The sequence below is a fragment of the Chlamydotis macqueenii genome, chromosome 3 (genome assembly GCF_036417535.1).
Source record: "Chlamydotis macqueenii isolate bChlMac1 chromosome 3, bChlMac1.mat, whole genome shotgun sequence".
Taxonomy (NCBI): domain Eukaryota; kingdom Metazoa; phylum Chordata; class Aves; order Otidiformes; family Otididae; genus Chlamydotis; species Chlamydotis macqueenii.
The window spans coordinates 94,126,092-94,148,643 of NC_141558.1; the positions used below are offsets into that span (position 1 = coordinate 94,126,092).

Below are 22,552 nucleotides of genomic sequence, written 5' to 3' on the forward strand. Positions count from 1 at the left end.
TGTAATCTCCAGGCACAGAGAGAGATGGGATGCTGAGCGCACCCACACCCGAGGAGCAGTTTGACACAGGGGCAGAACTAAGAACTGGGCTCTCCTTTTCTTCCTCAAATTATGCTGTCTCTCAGGCTAATAATTTTTTTTCAAGTAAAAGATGTAAAAAGCTAGAAAAATAAAACACAATGTATTCCATATGTTATATTTTCAGCCACATTTAAAATGCTGTTGCTTTTAAAAGTTTACATAACTATGAAGGAAGCAAAACCAACAATAATGAAAACCTAAACACCACACTTTCTTCTGCAAAAGTTGTAAATTCCTGAAGTCAGAAGCATAGAAGGATTAGCCACTGACTATCATGTTCTATTTCATTATACATAATTAGTGCCAAGTGGAATCATGTGCCATTATTATCCCATTTGTTGCATGCTATTGCAGCCTAAGGCTTCAAAACCCCTTTGAAAAATACGGCAGAGTGATTCTGAATCAACAAATGCTCCATGTCTTCGCTCAATGTCTCAGCCTTTACCAGCATGCCAAGGGATTTCACTCCCAGGTGTCATAAAAACAAGGCAGCAGACCAGAGAGAGAACACACTGGCTATGCTGGATGCCCAGTTTCTCAGAAAAAAAAAAAAAAAAAAAAAAAAAGAAAGAAAGAAAGAAAACAAAACCAACAAACACCAAACCAACAACAAAGGCTGAGATTATTAACAAACAAAACTGAGTGTATATTGCAGTTAATTTTCAGAACAGAAGAAAATACACATTTACTACCCTTGTACATTGCTACACACCTGTACAGCACTTCTAACACAGCTCCGATACACCATTAATTATGAAGATTTCTCCATCCTCTGGTAAAATTCCTGAAAGACAACCGTTCCCTCCACTAATCCCGCACAGCCAAGAAGCACAATGCATTAGAGTGGAAGGGAACCTGAACACATTCTTGCATCAAATAAAGACAAGAGATACTGTATTTGCAAGAATGAGTGGAAAGGAAGCAGATCAGATGAAATACAGCCAGGAAAGAAGGAATCCACATTATTTATCTAATAAACAGTGCCATGCAGCTCTTAGCTGAAAGACAACTGGACACATCAGTGTGGCAAACCCCTTCACAAGAGCAGGATTTGATACCCTCTCAGCCCAGATCAATGTTTAGATGAGACACCATCACTCCAAATCCACTTCCTGAAGCATTTCTTTGCCGAACTGTTACACCAGGAGTCAAATGCTCTGCTCCTGCCAGTGCTCCCAGACAGACAATGCACAGGAAGTGCAGCATAAGGAAACACATCAGCACTGCAGGTCACTGAGCAAAGAAAGCAAAACACTCAGAAAAAGGCAAGGAGCAGCCAGGGAGCTCATGCAGATCATTTAACTGCCTCCAGCCTGGAAGGGGCTTTCACTCTGTAAAGTGATCATAGAATGGTTTATGTTGGAAGGGACCTTTAAAGGTCATCTAGTCCAACCCCCCTGCAAGGAGCAGGGACATCTCCAACCAGATCAGGTTGCTCAGAGCCCCATCCGACCCAGCTTTGAATGTATTCAGGGATGGGGCATCTGCCACCTCTCTGCGCAACCTGTGCCAGTGTTCCACCACCCTCAGTGTAAAAAATTTTTTCCCAATGATGCAGAAGCTCTGTAAGGATATTGTGGAGCTGTTGGTTGGGAAGCTCAGGAAGGATGGCTCCAGACTTTTCAAAACAGTAGCTCTGGTTTCAGTATTTGACTCCAGTGAGGCAGCAGTGACTCCACACCTTAGTAATTCACTCATACAGTAAAATTACAATTTGCACAACATGTACCAATTATTGCTTAATTGAGGTCCCTAAAGGTCCTTTGTGGAACTCTTACATACAGTCACCCACGAAACAATGAGAATTACACTTAAAAATACCTAAGACACTTAAAATTTTTTTTTCAATTATTTTTATACAGAAAGGATAAAGGATGAAAACCATTTCTCATTCACACTACCAATGCAGAAAAATAATTTTTAAAAAATATTTGCTTCATGACAAAAGCCAGTTTTAAGTCACTTTTACACTCTTAAGACTGTAAAACAATTGAAAGGGGAAGTTTCTTTTTAGCTAGTTGAGTCTCCTTTTAGTTGAGGAATTACAGTTTCTGACAATTAAAACTGAAATTTTAATAACGCTTAATAACTTCCCCTCTTATCAAGTTATTATGTTTTTAGTTAGCAATAAACTAATTCATTATTAAATTAGCTTTTCAAGCCATTCTTAATAAAGAAATTTCTTCCCAGTAATTTTCTACTGTATTTTAATTTCATGCCGTTACTATCAACAATCCAGTTTTACTCCCCTAACAACACAGGTTACGACTCAGAGCTTTGGAATTCATTGCCCTATTTTATAATAAACTAAGATTCCTCAAATAAGCTTGTACTGTTTGTATATTTAGCTAGAAAACTAATAAACTCTACTCTTGATGAAAAGCAATTGAAACCAGTTGACAATTCAGCTGAGTGTTTATCAACAGATGAAGGTGATCTCATGGATCCTTTTTAATGAACTTTGGGTAATTTTTGTTTGGCTGTGAGGGAAAAAGGTGGTCTCAAAAATTAGAGACTTGGTTACATATTTGTATATTCCTGCCTAAATAATCTATTTTAAAAATAAAAATCAACATTACTATACATCACATTTATCATCCTAAAAATGTCTACATGGGTACCTACATAGATAAAAGGTACTTTAATAGTTTTCTCAATATAATCCTGATTACTTCACAAAATCAGAAAAAAGCAGCATATTATAATATCAGCCCTGTATCTTCTATTTCCAGCAGACTTTAAAGGGCAGAAAATCTTTTGATTCTTGAGCTTCAGATATTAAAAAAGTCTACAAACTGAAAGAGTTGTCTCTGCCTTGCACTTCTTTCATTGGATCTCATTAGAAAGGAGTTAGAATCATTCTGTATCAAGACAATACCAAAGTTGGACGATAAGAAATTGCAATGGCAATGTTTGTACACTTGAAAAGCATCTCTGCACTGATATGAGAAGATGACATGCTACGCCTGTATTCAAGACAGAATTTCTTGATGGGAACAGTTTTGTTGTTGTTTTTTATTTATTTTCACATTCTTATGGTTTGTTTTTACCTTAGAGAAAGAGTCCATTTGTAAAAAGAGATTTTTCTTGTACTGTTGACGAAAGGAATCAAGCCAGTTTCCAAGCACAAGCTGCCAACTCAGCTCCCAGGTCAGAAGTAAGTAACAATTCTGAAAGGTTGATGTATGACAGACATGTACATTTTTCTAATTAGATATCTCAAAAACGAGCACTACCAATAAATAAAATAAATATGGGTCATGAATTCAGAAGAATATATGGAGGAGTAAAAAATCTGCATTAAACTAATTTTTTTTTTTTAGAGATAAAAAGTGAAATAAAATTGTTTACAATTTTCTGGTAATGCATTAGAGAGATTTTCAGAATTTTTCATTGCTTATTCAAAAATTTATATTGCCAACATCTTTGGCTTTAACTCACTACTTGAAGTTTGGAGACTACACTTGTCAAATGTACGTCAAAATATCACAAGATTAATTTTAGTTCCATGTTTGTTATGGAAGTGGTCTGTAAAATGATGAATTACTTGATGTGCTCAAAGATCTCATTGCAATCACTGGCTACCAGTAGTCCCTTCAAGCAAAATCCAAAATAACAGGATCATCTTCTGTCTAACCCTAGCCCAGTAAACATGTTAATATTGTATTTCACCCTGAAGTGCTTCAAAAGGCTACATTAAGGAAGAACAATTCTAGACATCCTATAAATTAGATGCAAGAAGGAGCCACAGGGTCATTCTACCAGCTTAACCTGAAAGATAAATTGATGTCCTATGTCTGTTCTAAACACTAGTTATAAAGATAAATTCTTCCTATATTGTACAAGTGTCAACTAAGTCCCCGCCGAACTGAATCATCTTCTGCATTTCTGAGGTGGCAGCAGCAATTACATAAGGCCAAAATAAAAGGACAAATTTAATGTCACACAACAGTTCATTCAAGTTGCTGGACTTTTATTTTTTGAGGATGAGTGAAAACAATAATTTTATGTTCCTTTCATCCAGTTGAACAGAGATAAAAATTAATGATTAGCATCCTGAATTCAGACAATGTTCTCAATTATGAGATGTCAAATTCATAGTACTGACTCAGACAAATTTTTTCAGCTGCTAAATAACTATTTTAGAAGACTTCATTTTGTTTTGAAGTTCTGAGGAGTATGGTACAACAAAATCCAGACATTTAAGGTATGATTTTAGTTTGGTAGTCTCATAGCTAAAAAGTTGTTCAGTCTAGACATACCACGTGTTTCACTCTGGAATAGTGACTTCAGTGCTTTATTGGCAAAGTTGAGTGGCTATTTTGGAAATATTCATTTAGATTTGCTCAGCATAAAAATGTTAAACCCAGTTCAGTTCATGACAAAGCATCTCATAAGTGCACTATAGTGTCTGAATATATTCTGGTTTTGTTAAGTGAGGGGGGGCCTAAGGTGGTAGCTTCTGTAGGAAACTGCTAGAAGTTGCTCCCCTTTGTTCAGTGGACTCGGACGGGCCTAGGGCGGACCCGCTGCTGGCTAAGGCCAAGCCAATTGGTGGCACAACGTTCCCGGATAATGCCTCTGCAATAATGTATTTAAGAAGGAGAAAATAGGAAAAAAAAGGGAGAAGATGTGAAGCAGCCGAGTGGGGGCAGAGAGGGGGAGGCACGAGCCTTGTGGGCCTTGCAGGCCTCACCCTCTGGCCTCTCGCCAGGCAGCCGACTGGGCCCAACTCAGCCCAGCCTGGCTGCAAGAAGTGGAGAGGAGATGAGAAGTGAATAAGATGTAAAAAGGATCCTGAGAGGCATCTGCCAGCCTGTTGTGAGGAATGGCTGCAGACGCCAAGGTCAGTGAAGAAGGAGGGGGAGGAGTAATGGGGCTCCTGGGCAAGATTCCCCTGCAGCCTGTGGTGAAGACCATGGTGAAGCAGGTTGTCCCTCTGCGGCCCATGGAGGTCTATGGAGGGGCAGAGATTCACCTGCAGCCCTTGGAGGACCCCATGTCAGGGCAGGTGGATACCTGAAGAAGGGCTGTGGCCTGTGGAGGGCCCGCTGGGACAGCTGTTCTGGAGGGACTGCACCCCGTGGAAGAGATGATCCACGCCAGAGCAGTTTCACGAAGGACTGTAGCCTGTGGGAGGGACCACACAATGGAGCAGGGAAGGAACGTGAAGAGATCTTCCCCTGATTACGACGAAGTAGCGGCATGAAACAATGCGTGATAAACTGACCGTGACCCCCATTCCCTCTTCCCCCTGCACCGGTTGGGGTGGGGAAGGTAGTAGAGATAATGTTAAGCCTGGAAAGAGGGACGGGGGGGGAGGTTATCTTGTTCCCTGTCTCATTCTCCTGCTAGTTTTAGAAATAAATGAGTGTTTTTCCCCAAGTCGAGTCTGTTTTACCCATAACGGTAACTTTTAAGGATTTCTCCCTGTCCTTATCTCAAACCTTGAGCCATTTTTCTTATACCATCTCCCTCTATTCTCTCGGAGGGTGGGGAGAGCGAGAGAGAGACTGTGTAGTCTGGTCCCGATCGGGGCTGAACTACCACAGAATATAATCAGTATCACAAGCAGTTAGGAAAAAGGAAGACATCAGGAAAAACCTACTAAGAGAGTACTTCAGTTTAACTGCTCTTTATTACTCACATTTTTTTTTAACATATCTGATATATAATCATAAAAACTTTTTTAAATTTGAGAAGTTATTAGAATCTCTTAGATTTTGATTCCTCAGTGTGCTTACTGAGGTCTGACTTCTAGCACATCTGTTTTTAAGAAAATAAAGATTTATTTTTTTAAAAAAAACCTGAAGTTTAAGTGCCATGTATAATTCTACATGACACTACAAGATAATAATGGCTAAACAGAAAAAAATCAGAAAGCTCACTTATCAGCTTTAATAATTTAGGAAGTAGTCTCACTTAACTTTAGATATCTTTACTGTTGGAGGCATCTACTCCTGAGCTCTACAGACTCTGCACAGTCACTGCAGGAAAAGCTGCCACATCAAAGTATGATTCAACAGAGCTGATGTCTTTTAGTTGGTGGCCCTAGGATGAGATGAAGTAAGCCTTAGGAGTAGCTAATGTCCTCCATTCATTACACAGCATATCCAAATCTGATTTGATGAATCCCATCCTGAGCGGTCACTTCTCATGATCATAAATTGGTATCCATAATAACTGTTTTTACAAATCCCTTTCACCCACTGTCTAGTCTAAAACTATTCTGCTCCACTGAGCCATTTATAGGCTCCACTATATATATATATATGCGCAAGGAAAAAAACAGATACTCCTTCTCATAGAAGACAACCTTATATGAAAAAAGATGTCCTGCACAAACATACTGCTCCATTTCTTCCATACACAATTTCACTATTAACAGTTATTCAAAAGTTTTAAGATATTCATGACCCTCTTACTGACAGCATTTGCTCCATCTATCACTGCAACTGAGAAAGATGTTTTTCCTTCCTGTGGGTTTCAGTGTCACTGATTACTCTAAACAAAAAAAAAAAAAATTGAAATCTCACAAAACATTAAAAATTTTAATATTTGGGAAATATTTGGGTGTGAAGATATATGTATGCTGTGTTAAATCTGAGCGAGAGGGAAAGCATAAGTAAAGTTTTGAATTATCATACGAAGCAGTTGAATGCATTATGAGTAATATGCTGCTTTATCAGTTGGAAGCAGATGGACTTTCCTGAAAAGGGATTGTGAGCCTGTTAATGGAAATGTGCTGCCTGTTCACTGAGGTACCCAGGTAGGAAATGTCCTACAATTTGATCTTTCCTAACTATGCCTGCTAGGCAATAGAGGAAAATCTCAGTAATCATGAATTCCTTTCTAAACTCCATTTTGTATAAAGTATACACAAAATTACCCAACAATTGTCTTAATGAAACTTCTGATGAGAAATTATGGAATTAACAAAGATGTTTATAAGCAGAGAGGAGATAAATTGCTGGCAAGAGGTGCAATAATCTCCCACACTCACCTACCAACATCCACTCTTCTACATCAAAAGACAGTCAACAGTATGTATATGCAAACCTTAAACAACCACCTAAACGAACTCAGATGGTGGCTGCAATGCAGCTTTTATATTCAAACATATAAAACTGTCTCTAGGCAAAGAAAAAAGTGATGAAATATTAAATGGTCAACTTCTTCCCCACCCAAGAGTTACAGACACAACAACAGCTGTAATTGCATCCACTGGAATTAAACTTCTTTATCCAAACACATTTGCAAAGCTGAAGAAAACAAATCACTTTTCTTTTCTTCTTTTTAATTAAAGAGTTAATTAATTAAATTTAAATCCTTACAGTTCAGAAAAGAACCGATTGCTGTAAAACAGCCACAGGGTGAAGCCATGACCTGAGGCCAGGGCCACCCCACCCATAAACCCACAAGCACTAAAACCTGCCAGCCCCCACAGTGGCCCCACCAGGCTCACGGCCTGGCCTGCGGGCACCAGCCTGGCTTCAGCCTGAATTTCAGCTCCTTATGGAGCAGGTGGCTTCCCAGGCATGGGGGCAGGACCCTAAAACACTGCATCAGAGGCATTGGTGCTGTCTCTCCCAGCTGCGGCTATTACCAGGCACCCAGAGGGAGTAGCACAAATGGCATTCCCAGGAAAGAAAGGAAGACGCTCCTGCATGTCCCTGGGGACACCAGCAAACGTGGCAGCACTGATGCAACCTCTAGCGCAAACATCACTTTAAACAATGAAATAAAATCAGCTAACAGGCCTTGGAATTACCTCTGCTTTGGCTGTCCATGCCCAGGTGCCAGTGGGGAAGGCGGCCTCTGTGTCCGGGGCTGCCCCGTGCTGGGCACAGCCAGTTCCAGTTGGCTCTAAGGGACCCACTGCAGGGCACGGCTGAGCCACACTGGTAGTACCTCAGGGAAAAAGGTATTTAAAAAAAAAAAAAAAAAAAAAAAAAGAGAAAAACATTGCCTGGCAGTCCATACAGGAGCAGGTGGACATGCCCTGAAAGACCTGTGGCCCACAGAGAGCCTGGACTGGAGCAGGTTCATCCCAAAGGATGGCAGCCAGTGGAGGCCCCAAGCTGGAGCGGGGAGCGGTGTGAGGAAGATGGAGTGGCAGAGAGGAGCTGCCATGGACTGACCACAGTTCCTGTCCCCCTGCACTGCCAGGGATATGGCTCAGCAGCAGCTCCACTGCTGGTTTGTGGAGCAGTGCCTCAAAGCTCTTTGGGTGGACGAGGTTCAAAACTAACCCCCACAGACTGCAGCTCCATACAGTACAAAAGGCACCACAAATTGGTGTCGATTACAACCCGCAGACTTTACCAGGGTGCTTCTGCTATCCAGCAAAGGCAGGTTTGCATGGTCTGGCAGCTGCTGCTGTCTTTGATGCCAGAGCTCAAAGGGACAGGTTGCCCATTTCAGGTCTCAGTGCACGACAGGGAAATCTGCACTTCTTTGAAAGTCTAACTAAATTTAAGCCCTAGGACTGAATATATATAATTATATACCATTTACAGACTACAGAAACACCTAACGTAACACAAACCAGTGTAGGCAAAGCTGCTGATTTTGACTTTTAACTAAAATTTCTCATTGCTAAGAATGCACTTTACAGTTCACTCTTTTTCTTTGTTATTGAGATCAACCATGCACATATCAGGGCTGAGGAGCGAAAACTGAGAGAAGCACCCACTGCAGGGACATACTTCCAGCCCCCTCTCTGGGGCAACATCGTAAGTAAGCTTTGGGACTGTAACATGCCTTCGCTCATCTCTGAAAATCTGTTAACCTCTATAGGTGACTTGCAGTGTGGCTTTCTGTGTAGCTAAATTAAAGAACTGTTATTGATTTTGTATTGAATTTAGCATACAGAACTTCAGTGTTGGAAAAAAAGCAGCTCAGCCATTTCTTTCCCTATCAACATCTTGAATTTTGTTTGAACATTTATACAAACTAAAAAGCTAAACAGTTTTCAGCTGGTGGGGAGAAGGGAGGAGGAAGGAAAAAAAGAAAGGAATGATAATGTGGCAAGATAACAGCTCTAACATGAAACCCTTGTGTCATGCCACATTCCCAAAATTACAAAGTAAGCTATGTCATCCCAATGCCAATACTTTAGTAAAACTAGACAGCCAGCCCAGCCCAACCATTTAACTCTCCTGCTAACATAATACAGGTTTGGTTTTGCATGGGATTTATTTAATTCTGAGTATTGGAAAAAGCTTGCAACTGATTACTACTAAAGGCAGTAGTAATCAACATTTGCTGTTGATATATGTTTACTCAGATGAGTTAATATGAGAAAAATACTGTAAATGACACTAAAAGTATATAAACTCAGTTGGTGATATATGAGATGAAACTAATGAGATGCACCTATGAAAGGCACAGAATTACCTACACCCTGCCAGGACAGAGAATCGTTGCGGACTGGAAGCTCTGTGCACTATATGTAGGCTTTGACTTCCACAGGCAATAACATAAGAACAGGCGCTTCTGGCTGACTCACTATAATCACTCCTGCATTGCAGTGCCGCTTTGCTATTCCATGATTTTACAGGTCATTACAGTAATGGAAGTGCTGTCATCTAGACAAAATGTAAAAGTACACATTTCCCTTGAGAACTGATAGCAGCAGTGATGTTTTCTAGCTGGGATAACCATGTTGGTTTTTTTTTTTTGTCTATGCACATTTCCTTCTCTATTTCAATTTAAATCAAAGAGTGGTAGTATTGTTTCTATATATTCACAGTAGAAGTGATGCCCCCTAAAGCATAATGTTTTTCCTGTATATACAGGGGGGTTTTTTTGATAGATTAAATGAGTGGAGGTGACTTGTATTTCTAAATATTTAAGAAAAAATTAGATGCCTCAAACTGGGGAGAGGATTCATATGTATTTTCTTTTCCTTTGCAGGCAGAGGTGAAAGTATACTGAAAGCCCATTTTCCTCTTCAAGGAAAGGTTAACCGTACCAGACCTATCTCAAAGTGAAGTGAACCAATGCTGCCAACAATATGAAAATTTTCAGGTACCTAGCTAGGTTCTGGAAAAAAAACAAACAAAACAAAATCTTTAAGCCAATAACCAAATTTGAAGGTAGGAAGAAAAGTCTCCTAATTGGATTGGCAGAGACTGCTGGTTTTGATTTTGTTTATTATTTAACCTATTTTCTGCTTCTGCCATCACTTAAGCTATTGGCAACCACCTTAATTTCTCACACTCTCTAAGGTATCTTGTAATTGTGGCTTTTGACCTTTTATTGTAAGTCATAAGTTACCCATAAAGTCTTCAGTGGTCCCTAGAAGCATATGAACAAACTGAGCCTTCTGAAACAGACATTTACTGAATAATTGCAATGTTGGGGGATAATCCTTAAGAACACAGGTGCTTCCATTCCTATGGCACACAATCACATTAGCTTTATGTTTCTGCTGAAGTAATGTAATTCAAGACTTAATAACAGTATTAAATTGCGTAATTAATTTAGAGGCATTAAAGCACACTGAGATGTATTGAGACAATTAAAATCTTTAGCAACATTGCCTTGTGACAGTTGCTGCCTCTGGAAGGCAACACAACATTAGCATACAATCAGTGCAACAAAGGGCTCTCATTGGGATAAGATTTTAAATTACTTAATAAAGACTTTACAGACAGAATTTTTGTAATCATCTTCATGGGGTTCATGAGTCAAGTAAGGTCCTGATTTATTACAAGCTAACAATGAAATTAAAGAAATTATGTATCTTGCTGACATTACAGCAAATGACACAGAAAGCTCAGCTCTTTTTCTAATTGCAGTATGAGGAATTATGTTAAAACCCCCAAGGCTGAGCTCAAATAGCAGTCTTGCATTAGTATGATGAAATGCCAACGCAGAATACCCAATAGAACTGTGTTGTTTTTCTCCTCACAGAAAATGGGCCAGTACAGGTAGCTTTTGAATTAAGTGACTTCAGGAGGAATAATACCACTCCAGTGTTATGAAAATGATAACAGCATCAATTCTAAAAAACACCACATTTTTTCCTTCACCAATATTCCTACAGCTCAACTTCCCGGAGATGCAGGAAATGCTGTGAACAGGGCTGTTGATACAATGTAACTTAACTCCTTATTTTAGTCTGATATGAATCACCCCTTGCAGCAGCCTCTCTCCATGATAATATGAAAAAGCCTAATAGCTAATTTAGATTAAACATCCAACATCGAGACAGATAACTTTAGGCAAGCTGGATTTCATCTAAAACTAAGTCAAGAGTCTGAATAAAAATCTGGCCTTTTCCTTCTTATAAAGCAGTGATACAGTCAAAATCTGAAGATTTTCCAAGCCAGCAAATATCACCCTCTTCACAGCCACCTGAAAATGTTCTGAAATCTGTTGATTGTTAAACTAAACTTCTAAAGCTTATATCAAATCTGCCGAAGATACATAGCTTACTCAGTAATTCCTATATTTCTACCTGATTTATCATAGAATCATAGAATGATTAGGGTTGGAAGGGACCTTCAAAAGTCATCTAGTCCAACCCCCCTGCAAGGAACAGGGACATCTCCAACCAGATCAGGTTGCTCAGAACCTCGTCCAACCTGGCCTTGAATGTTTCCAGGGATGGGGCATCCACCACCTCTCTGGGCAACCTCTTCCAGTTTTCCACAACCCTCATTAGGAAAAAATTTTTTCCTAATATCCAATCTAAATCTACCTCCCTCTATTTTGAAACCATTACCCCTAGTCCTGTCACAACAGGCCCTACTGAAGAGTCTCTCCCCATCTTTCCTGTAGGCCCCCTTGAGGTACTGGAAGACCACTATCAGGTCTCCCCGGAGCCTCCTCTTCTCCAGGCTGAACAGCCCCAATGCAATAGCCAATTTGTTTGGCTATTGTTTAGTTAACAACATTTCCGAACAGAAATCTAAGCATTAAGAATGCATGAGAAAATGAGTTTGATGTCATATGCAGGAGTAGTTAACGTTTTATGGTTTTCTATCATAACACCTCCAACTTCTGTAAACATGTCAGTAAAGAAATCAGATGGTTTCACGATTTGTAGCTAAACCTTGGCTTTGCCAGGAACTCTATCAAGACAGCATGTTGTTCAACTGAACCCTGAAGCAGAATGCAGAGGAAGGTGTTACTCTGCACATCTGCATCTAATTCCCTCTTTGTTCCAAAGATAATGCATCCCTTAACCATCCATATGCATAGGAAAGACACTGGCCTCTCATTGACCAGATTATTCTGAGAGCACAAGGCTGTGATACCACCCATTCAGCACCACTCATATCACCTTTCTTTCAAGCGTACGGGTCTTGCTTATCCTGCAGACACATTCCCCTCCTCTGTACACCTTGATAAAGCATAGCTCATCTCCAACAGGCATTAAGGCAGCACTTCATGCCCTCCTATTTTTTTTAAACAGTGCTGCTAGCCAAGTAAATACATTGCTTATAGACAGGAATGTGACAGCTGTTTGAACTCTGAATGTTATAATATTTCTATAGTTACTAATCTCATAAAAAAGGCAATTTTCTGTATGTGCTTTTTTTTGCCAGTTTAGGAATCAAGTTATAATCTCACTGTACATTAAGTCAATTAAAGAAATCCAGTGTCAACCCCCAAGAAGCAAAAATACGGTAAAAAGAGAACCAACTATTCGTAAATGCTCAATATTGTTCTTATTCAGGAAGAAAGCTTGGCAAAGCACTGATGAAACTGCTTCTGATGTCATCTATTCCTTTGAGTAGCAGAGTTATCTTACAGGGAGCTAATTTAATGGGAATATCAGTTCAAACGGCAGGGTGGTTATATTTTAATAGCTAGTCATTTTCAAGGATAGTCTTTCTACCTTGCAGCAGATAAATAAATTCCATCTGCAAAACTTTTTTTTCACTATCATGTAACTTCAAACAAGTGAACCTTTCAAGGTCCCACTATCTTTATGATCACACAGTATAAAAGTAGCTCTTTCTAAGCCCAGAGAACAAAAGGAATAACTGGGAACATTTTAATAAGCCTATAAATTCAAAAAGCAGTGTGAAATTATGAAAAGTGTGTTGATGCCTCAAACACTGTTATATATGCATTAGATGTAAAAACATTGCCTATTTAAAAGCATACCACTCTGGGGTCTGAAAGAGAAGAAAGCAGAGTAAAGGGATACATGATAGGTAAGAGTAAGGGTCTCACAATGCAAACTCCCAGGTGGGTCAGCCTTCAACCAGGTGGAATCACCTTATTTCAGGCAGAGAGTGTGCTTGTTGGTTGTTTACTTGCAAATTTAAATGAGATGCATTTCAAAGCAGTGTTAGCTGAGACAGGGATTTGCCCTGGTGCAGAGAATAGAACTTAATCATGGACATGACTTTGACAATTGCTTTTACTTAAAAAAATCCTGTCTTTTCAGAACTGTCTAGCATTCAAATGACTTGGTAAACTCATGATACTCTCTCCAGTAAATCAATGTGCAATCAACCCGTGGCTGTTTACTTTAGACAAGACCTTTTCTCTAAGATTTTATACTTCAATGAAGAAGCATGCACCTTGTTTTAGGGAAGAGGGGAAATTCCACTCTGAACAAGTATCTTTCATAGTTTGTTTCTGGTCCTTCTAACAGTGCAACAGTACTTACTAAGCAATAGGGCAGATTTGCTGGGCTTTACCCAAGTTTCTTCTCACAAGTCTGAGATTATTAAAAAAAACTCTTACATTCACATGAGGTTACTAGAAAAGTAGTTCAACATCAACATACTCTGTTGCTCTAGAGTGATATCTTATTGCCTGTATCCTTGCCTGTCCATAATCCCAATTATTAAAGCTGTTCCAATCCAACAACTCTGCTCAACCCAAAGCTCAACTCAGAAAAAAGAGGTACAAGGAAAGAAGTCACTGTTCTCCACTCCTGAATGTCCCGCATACAAAATGAAGAGTCAATATCACTGCTTCTTAAAAGACGATGTTAATATAATTTTGCAATAAATCTATGCATAGACAGTTATACTTATTCACTCTTAGACACTAAAGCTTTTAGGGGAAGAAAAAAAACCCAACTCAAGCAAAAAAAATCCCAAATATTGCCGGGAGCAGAGAGTTTATGGTGATCCCAAATTTGCATTGTACTGTTGAAAGGAATTTGAAGGCTTTGCTGAAACAATGCCACTGCACCAAGCACCCTGCAAGCCTTGGTGCCAACTAGTTTGTACAACAGAGCAGCTCCTCACACAGACCAGCGAGTCTTGTGCCAGGATTAGTCCTGTAGTAACAGAGGAATCACTCAGGTGCTCCAAAAAAAAGGCCTCACAGAGACATTTTCCAGCTACACTTTTATTTGCCTTTCTTAAATATAGGAACATTTTTCCTGTAACTTACAGTGCATGACCTATCAGTCTCCAGTCTAACCTTTGCCTCCTGGTTTAAGAAACTAGGTTGCCAAATTTTCCTACAAGAATTGGTAAGATAGCAAGATTGCTTCATGCTCCGTGGTAGCACGTTCCAGAACATTGCACTGAAAGTCATATCAGAAAAATACGTTGAGCTGTAGCTCATTGACCAAAAGGAAATTAAATTTTTCTTCTGCCAGGGAACCACCAAAGTTTCTCATGTCCAGATTAACAGTATCTACTAACTTTAAATTTCCAGTCACAGGATCAGAAGATCAGCTACTTGGAAATTCTATATTTCTAAGAATATATGTCAAAACATAAAAAGGTCTAAAACACTTTTGGACCAAAATATATAACATCAAGATTAAAATATAGATACAGATCAAGCAAGAAAACAAAACAAAACAAAAAAAAAAAAAGAAGAAATTTAACCTCTACATTGCTATAATACTGAAGCTGAGGAGTATTTTTTTCACCTGAGCAGAGAAAAGTCTAACTGAAATCCTGTAACAATGTTCATAATTAAAAATCTTCTTTGCTATTGCATAAAAGTTCTTTTACTTGTTCAGAAATTAGAAAAACAACAAATTCCTACCTCAGGTTGACATACTTTCAAATACTAACATAACAGGGAAAGGAAAAAGGACCATTAGAAAATAGTCTAATTCCTCCTAATGTACTATCTGTAACTTCTCTGATTTAATATTTTTCATTTGCATCAATAATAAACAAGCTCATCTTTACAAGTAGGTACTCTTACATCAATGTACTGTTAATGTTGACATTTTGAAGATTATTTAAAGTTCTTTTTATTGTCAAAGGAATTCAAAGAATCCAGCCAGATGCAGTCTTTTCAGTCCAGGTTATTTCTGCAAATAGATTCCAAACAGAAATTAAAAGCATTCTAGTTTTATATACTTACTCAGATAGAAATGATTTTTTGAGCTTTTTGAGCTTTCAGTTTTAGCTACCAATTTGTGCAGAAATCTATTGCATTTTGAAAGAAATCAAAAAACTATTTTGAAAAATGCTTTTAAGCGAGATGTGGGTTTGGTTTTATCCCCATATTTTTTCAACATTTTAAAAAATATAATACCTAAACTTCCTCAAGTGTTACTGTTTGTTTAACTTTTTTTTTTTACTGGCAAGTAGCTATCAAGACAATAATCTTGATTACCTAAGACATTAATCAATTACAAAAACCAGAAAGCAGATATTTTACAAATAACTGTCAAGTCCACTTGTGTAGTTAGACAACAACAATTTAATTTAATTGGCAAAAAAAAATATTCTCTATTTTTAGGTTTCCTATTACTATTGTTAACATACTGGGTTGGTTCACGTTTTGCAATCTTGAATATTAAGCACATTCACTTGAAGCTGAAACTCTGTACCGTAAAAAAATGCAGTTGATTTGTACTTATAGGTAAATATTCTCCTTCGGGGTGCCTGAAAGCCCACTAGGCTGTAAAGAGCTCCTAGTTATCTATTTGTAATACAGAACTACACCCTAAGGATATTTACCAAAAAGAGAAAAATTAGCATACAGACAAAAGTCACGTAAAGCAAATTTTCATTTCCAATTTAAAATCAAAATATCTAGTCTTTCTTTCCCTTAGCCTCTTCTTTGAGCCTTGTTACTCCAAGTTTGTGAAATTATTTGCTACAACTTGGGTGTTTTGGATGTGAAACCTAGCAGCCATTACAACAGACTACCCAACTGTCCACAGGCCTGATGGTTATGCAGCACATTCAATTTATATCCTACATTTGCAGTTTCCAGCTGTATAATAATCTGCATCTTTGGACTCTGTGGCAAGATATAACACGCAGATCATTTCACATCTGAAGGGCACTTGGAAGGGATGCTGCATTTAGGAGGCCAGGATGCCTGAGAGTAGCTCAGAAGTTCTTCCAGCATGTCTAGCCCAGCTGCCCGAGAAACCCATCAAGAACCAGATGTAAGAAAATATCTTACAAGAACTTGCCATTGGCATCTTATGATTGCCATCCAAAAAGGAAAAAAGGTGGAGAAGCCATCTGATGCAACAGAATAGCAAGCAACCCCTGCAGTTGTATCCTGAACAAATTATTTACAAGACTGTTTGAAGTAAGTGATGAATATTAATGAATGATAGACAGCATGTTTGCTAACAAAACCTAAACACATTTTAGCATGGAAAATACAGACTTATTCATTTTTTAAATCTTGCTGCTCAGTTAGAGATTTTTGCCATAATGTAACTTGCTTGTTACCACAGCGAGATACAAGTAACTAAATTCTAGGATATTATGAATAGCTGGGAGAGTAAATGTGATGGGAGTAATTTATTTTTCCTTTGCATTAGTCTTGTGTTTTATTTTACAAAATTAACCACCTTTTTTTTTTTCTTTCACTTATACCCTTACCTGGTTTACAAGCGGGTAATAAATCAATAGTGAAATGGAGAGATTAACAACATATTTTAAAAATTCAAGACAAGTTTTTATTCAACTCCCAGAAATAATACCTGTAGATGTGTAGATACATTTTAAAAGACATGTCGTAAAACATACTCCTCTCAGCGTTTTTTTTTTTACATACTTTATAAATTTGTTGAAACCTAATAAAAGAATGTCTTCCTAGGGAACTGCTTCTAAATTCTACAGTTCAGAGATCCAAAACAAGCAGTTTCTGTAAAATTGCTTTAAATTGAAGAACCACCTCATTCATTCATGTTCCTGATAGGAACATCTGCAAAGGTTAGAGTAAGCAAACAGAAGCTGTGCGGAGAATGGATTGAGAAGAGCCCGGAGGACAAGGACCTGGGCGTGGTACTGGATGAGAAGCTCAACGTGAACCTGGGCTGCATCAAGAGCAGCACGGCCAGGAGGTCAAGGGAGGTGATTCTGCCCCTCTACTCTGCTCTGGTGAGACCCCACCTGAAGTACTGCGTCCAGCTCTGGAGCCCCCAACATAAGAAGGACATGGACCTGTTGAAGGGAGTCCAGAGGAGGGCCATAAAGATGATAAGAGGGCTGGAGCACCTCTCCTATGAGGACAGGCTGAGAGAGTTGGGGCTGTTCAGCCTGGAGAAGAGAAGGCTCTGGGGAGACCTGATAGCGGTCTTCCAGTACCTAAAGGGGACTACAGGAAAGACGGGGAGAGACTCTTCAGTAGGGCCTGTTGTGACAAGACTAGGGGTAATGGTTTCAAAATACAGCAAGGTAGATTTAGATTAAACATCAGGCAAAAAAAAAAAAAGATTACAATGAGGGTGGTGGAACACTGGAACAGGTTGCCCAGAGAGGTGGTGGACGCCCCATCCCTGGAAACATTCAAGGCCAGGTTGGACAGGGCTCTGAGCAACCTGATCTGGTTGGAGATGTCCCTGCTCCTTGCAGGGGGGTTGGACTAGATGACCTTTAAAGGTCCCTTCCAACCCTAACTTTTCTATGATTTGACGATAAATAACCCAGAGACTAATGAACAAATTCTTGTCTACCCTGTGCAGAAATTAGTACAGTTTATTTTTTTGTCAAGTGAGTTTCAAACTTGGACAAATTAAATGTCTATAGGAGACTGTTCTGTAGTCTTGTTTGTGGAAAACTGGATCTTAACACTATTCTAGCTGTAATCTCTGTTCTGCTTCTCTTGTCTCTGTAACTGCCCTGAACATCATAAAGTGAGACACAGTAATCACAGAGAAGCTAAGCACAGTACATTATCTATCCTAGGAGCACCATTAGAGCAGACGCATCCTCTGTTAGGCACTCTTACACAGTATCTGCTGTGTATTAGCTCTAGCAGATCCAGACTGAAGAAAGGTCATTGCCTCAAAAGCTAGTAGAAATGAATGGAGAAACCGAGACAGGCAGTTTAAAAAATAAAAATAAAAAAAAAAAAAGCAAAAAAAAAAAAAAGCACCCAAGTACACTTTGCCTTGGGTAATTTGTCTTGTTACAATTTCCTAGAGATATATACGGAGCTTGAAGAGACGGTCCATAACCCGTGCACTCTCCTTGAACCAGCATTCCCATCAATATTTTACTCCTCATCTCTAAAACAATCAGATAACTTTCCCTTTGAATTGTGACTTAAAAGGAATCAAAGTTTTAAATCAGAAAATGTTTTCTGATTATGTACTTGATCTAAGAAGTAGCAGCATACAAGACAATTTAGAAACTATTTCCCTATAAAGGATGACAATTTCTTTGGCATCTTTCCTGTTCCAAGCATCCCTGGGATGATCCTGGCAGCTAAAAGGCTACCTCTATGTATTTATCAAATCTTACTCCAGCTCTTACAAGGTAAGATGAAAGGATACTGTTACTAGCCAGTCTGAAGAGTTATGGCAGTCTAAAATGCAGACCACTTTACTTGTTGATAGATATTTTACTGGGTTTTTTGTTGTTGTGGGTTTGATTTGTGGTTTGTTTGTTTTGTTCCCACCCCCCCAAGTGGGATCAGAAGTCATAAAACAACATCAATAAATTAAAAAGGATAGTGCTTGCTAAAGAGATAGCTGAAGTGGTCCAGTAGCTAAAAAAAAAAAAAATTATATATATATATATATAGGATAGAAAAAAAAACTGTCTAACTTTTGTACAAGAGCCAACACAAAACATAGGTAACTTCCACATGCATTTTAATTTATGACAAAACCTGGGGTTTATTCCCGAAAAACCACCACCCCTCCCCTCAAAAACCCCAACCCTCTCCTACTCCACCCCCTTAGTTCTATAGGTGTTTACTTGCAGTATTATCAGCCACCTGAACCTTTGCTGCAAAATGTGTTTTGATTTCCAACATTTTCACTCTGAAACTCTGCTTTTTCTTCCCTCTGTGTTTTGTAGCACACTTGATCAAGTGGATCTGTCCCATGAGGATGGTCACACTAAACACATGATCAGCCCAGTTGCTGACTAGCCCACTGTGGTAAGTCAAGGTAGCAACAATACTCCCCTTTCCTTCACAAAATTAAGTAGGATAGAATATTCAAAGACTACTTTGAAAAGAAAAGCAAGCAGCGCTCTGAACTCCACTGTATCAAATTTCATGCTACCTTTGAAAACAGAAACCGGCTTATAATAGCGTAATACAATTGCAATAATGAAGTCTGTTTTCTTTCATCCTTCTTCCCCTCTTCGTCTTACTTTCTCTTCCACTTCTGTAAATACAATTTCAATCAAGGATGCCTCTAGCATCCTTCAGCCTCATTTTCACAACCTTTCTCTCTGTTACAGAGATGTTTCCTGCTCCTTTTCCTTCTTCCTATGAGATCTCATTTCTTTCAGCCATTTCTCTCTTTCAGCAATTTCTTGATACACCTCGATCTTTTTTTCAGCCAAAAGTAGTATCTGAACAGCTACATCACTGCCATGGTAGTTTGGTAGTTTAAGATGTTTAAATGATGTGTTTTGAACCCTTTTGTCACACTCTATTTTGTTGACATATACTTTAAAGTTTTGTATTCTGAATGGGGCTTTTCATGGGGATTTTAGAGGACAGTGAAGGTAGAAGCAGAGGCAAGTAAACACCATAAAAGAGCTGGAGACAGTTTGTAAATGTCAATCTCAAAACAAGAAAACAAAAGCATATTGCTTTCATCCTCAGACAGCTTCCACTGTCAGGTGCCCTTCGAAGGGAAAGGCGTTGCTCCTAACTCAGTTAGGACATGGAGACCCACCACCATCATGTCCAAGGGAGCAAAAGCAGAGCAGAGTCTTCCTTCGCCTTCAAGTAAGGAGTAAAAAAGACACTTAAAATTTGGACCTATTTCAAAAAGATGCCCTAGCAGTGCCATGGAGATAAGGAAATGTGTTAGCTCCCCTCTAATTTACTTTTCCAGTGCATAGGTTGGAGTTATTTCTCTCTGCATATAACCCTTATAAGGTACAGTAAGGAGGGCATGAACCTGGTGATGAGGCACCCTGTAAGTTGTGAACTACAGCTATGAAAGCCCTGTAAAGAAAAACCCTATGAATTAGTGTTGATATAAACATAGGGAAAAAAAAATCACATCCAAGAATTGTGAAATGTATTCAGGTATTGATACTTACAGATTACTAACATTTGATAATATACCACTTGAATAGAAAACTAGGTATGCTATTTGCTTTCATACACCTGTTAAAAAAAAAAAAACAAAACAGTGAAGCAGAAAAAAAAAACCACAACAATCTAAAGTTTCAATTCCTGGGATTCTTTCTTTTTCTGGTCTTCTTGGAAAATGAATAATGAAGACAAGGGGATATAATCTGAGTTACAGGGAATATATCTGCTTCCTCACATGACAAGATAAATAGGCTCTTCAGTAAGAGCAAAACACCAAAATGGATCAGAAAGAACTACCAGGTGTCATTAGAATGCCTGAGAAGATTTCTTTCCAAAGGAAATTAAAAAAAAAAAAAAAAAAAATCAGAAGTTAGTCTGAAAATAGTTGCCAAAGAATCAGAAAACAATATAAAGCTCTGAACCAGCACCAACCACCTAGATGATATTTTTTTTTTTTGAGTCTTCTGACATTTCTCTTCTTGTTTTAGGCTAAAGATGTATACAGTTACGCCCTTGGGTAAATGTTTCAATTTTTATTCACAAACATGAAAATAAAATAAATCTAAGCCTCAGTTGTAAACAAACACCAATCCAGGACACAATAAGATAATGCCACATCCCATTTTCTATTTTCTAAGCCAGCTCCATGATTCTGGGGGGCTTACTTCATTATTCTTATTAAAGTTGAGCAATTTTTGAAATATAACCTAACACACTTTAATGAGCTCACAGAAAAAAAAAAAAAAAATCTGTGAAGAGAAAACTGTTTGAAGCCTGATTTGGCTAGAGAGGTGGAAGAATCTGCTTCTAAATAGAGGATAAACATAGAGAAGAGTATCTTACATTCCATCCTGAAGAGCATGTCTGCTGATAGGAACAGTGCTTACGCGGACAGCAAGTTAACATCTTTAGTAACAGCTAACAATAACAGGGCAGTTAAGGAACTAGGTCATAGACAAAACTGGAAAACTATGTTAGGTCTACTCAGTTCTTTCTAGCTATTTTAAATCTTTTGGGTGGCAGCACTGCTGACAATCAAAAGTATAAGAATTTTTTTTTTCTATAAAAAGATTAAGATTAAAAACTATATAATTTTAGCAGTACTTCCATAGAGAGATGCAGCTTAGAGCTAGAAGCTTCATACAATTAGAAAGACAACTAGTTTTGGTATCTATCAAGCAGAAGAATGTCTAGAGGAGAAACGACTACCTACAATTTTTTTTTTTCTCTTCACATTTTACTTAAGATTTAGGTGCTCTAATCTGCTTTAAGTAGTCTGGTTAGATGATGAATACTTCAGGTAGCTTAAATGCATACACTCCATATTTTAGTGGCTGCAAAGTAAAACTTATCAACAGAGCTAGGTCAGAATAAACTTTTTAACAATGTCCCTCCCAAAGATATTTTAGCATCTGAACTAGATTAGCGCCAGTACTCTTATCACTCTTGTGCATTTTCTTATATTACATGCAATTACATCTCTCTCAAAAAAACCCCACCCAAAACTCTTTCAACCATATCTAGAGTAAGCAGCAAGGCAAATCCTGTGCAAAAATTCTTGGCATTCATATTTATCTCCAATGATAGTTCCAGAAGAAAATCAACATTCAAACTTCAAAACTTCAAAGTGAATGTAAATTAAGACACTTCAGGCATATAAGAAGGGTATGTCAGAAATTTTGTTTTGACACAAGCAAGTCCACTTCTGATATCAGTGAACTGAATTGTTTGCATTTAAAACTGAGTAAAGCACTTAACCAGAAGATACCAGTGATATGACTGATTTCTGTTGAAATTTGATATGATGTTACTGATCACTTGATAGTATCAGTTGATACTATTGCTATGATTGGTTTTGATGAAAAATACCAATTTTTAATTCCTAGCATCTGCTTTTCAATCCATTTCAAATATTATAGGGAAAAGATTTATTCCTCCTGTGCCTGAGTGGCTTATTAAATCTATTTATGTTCCACAGCACTGTGCATGTCAAGGAGCACGTTACGGAGACCCACCACCATCTTCTCTTTTTATGGATTTTATAAAG

At 38.4% G+C, this 22,552-nt stretch overlaps 1 protein-coding gene across 4 annotated transcripts in view; it reads right to left on the reverse strand.

Moving 5' to 3' along the window:
- Window positions 1-22,552, reverse strand: part of CHRM3 (cholinergic receptor muscarinic 3) — a 286,713-nt gene that overhangs the window by 129,025 nt on the left and 135,136 nt on the right. The window contains exon 1 of one of the 4 annotated variants that reach the window (XM_086744431.1): window positions 7,853-7,962. The exons of the other annotated variants lie outside the window; for them this stretch is intronic. Coding sequence (XP_086600557.1) covers window positions 7,853-7,871 — 19 coding nt within the window. The 5' untranslated portion in view covers window positions 7,872-7,962. Of the gene's footprint in view, window positions 1-7,852; window positions 7,963-22,552 lie in introns of those variants that run through there. 4 annotated transcript variants of the gene reach the window in all.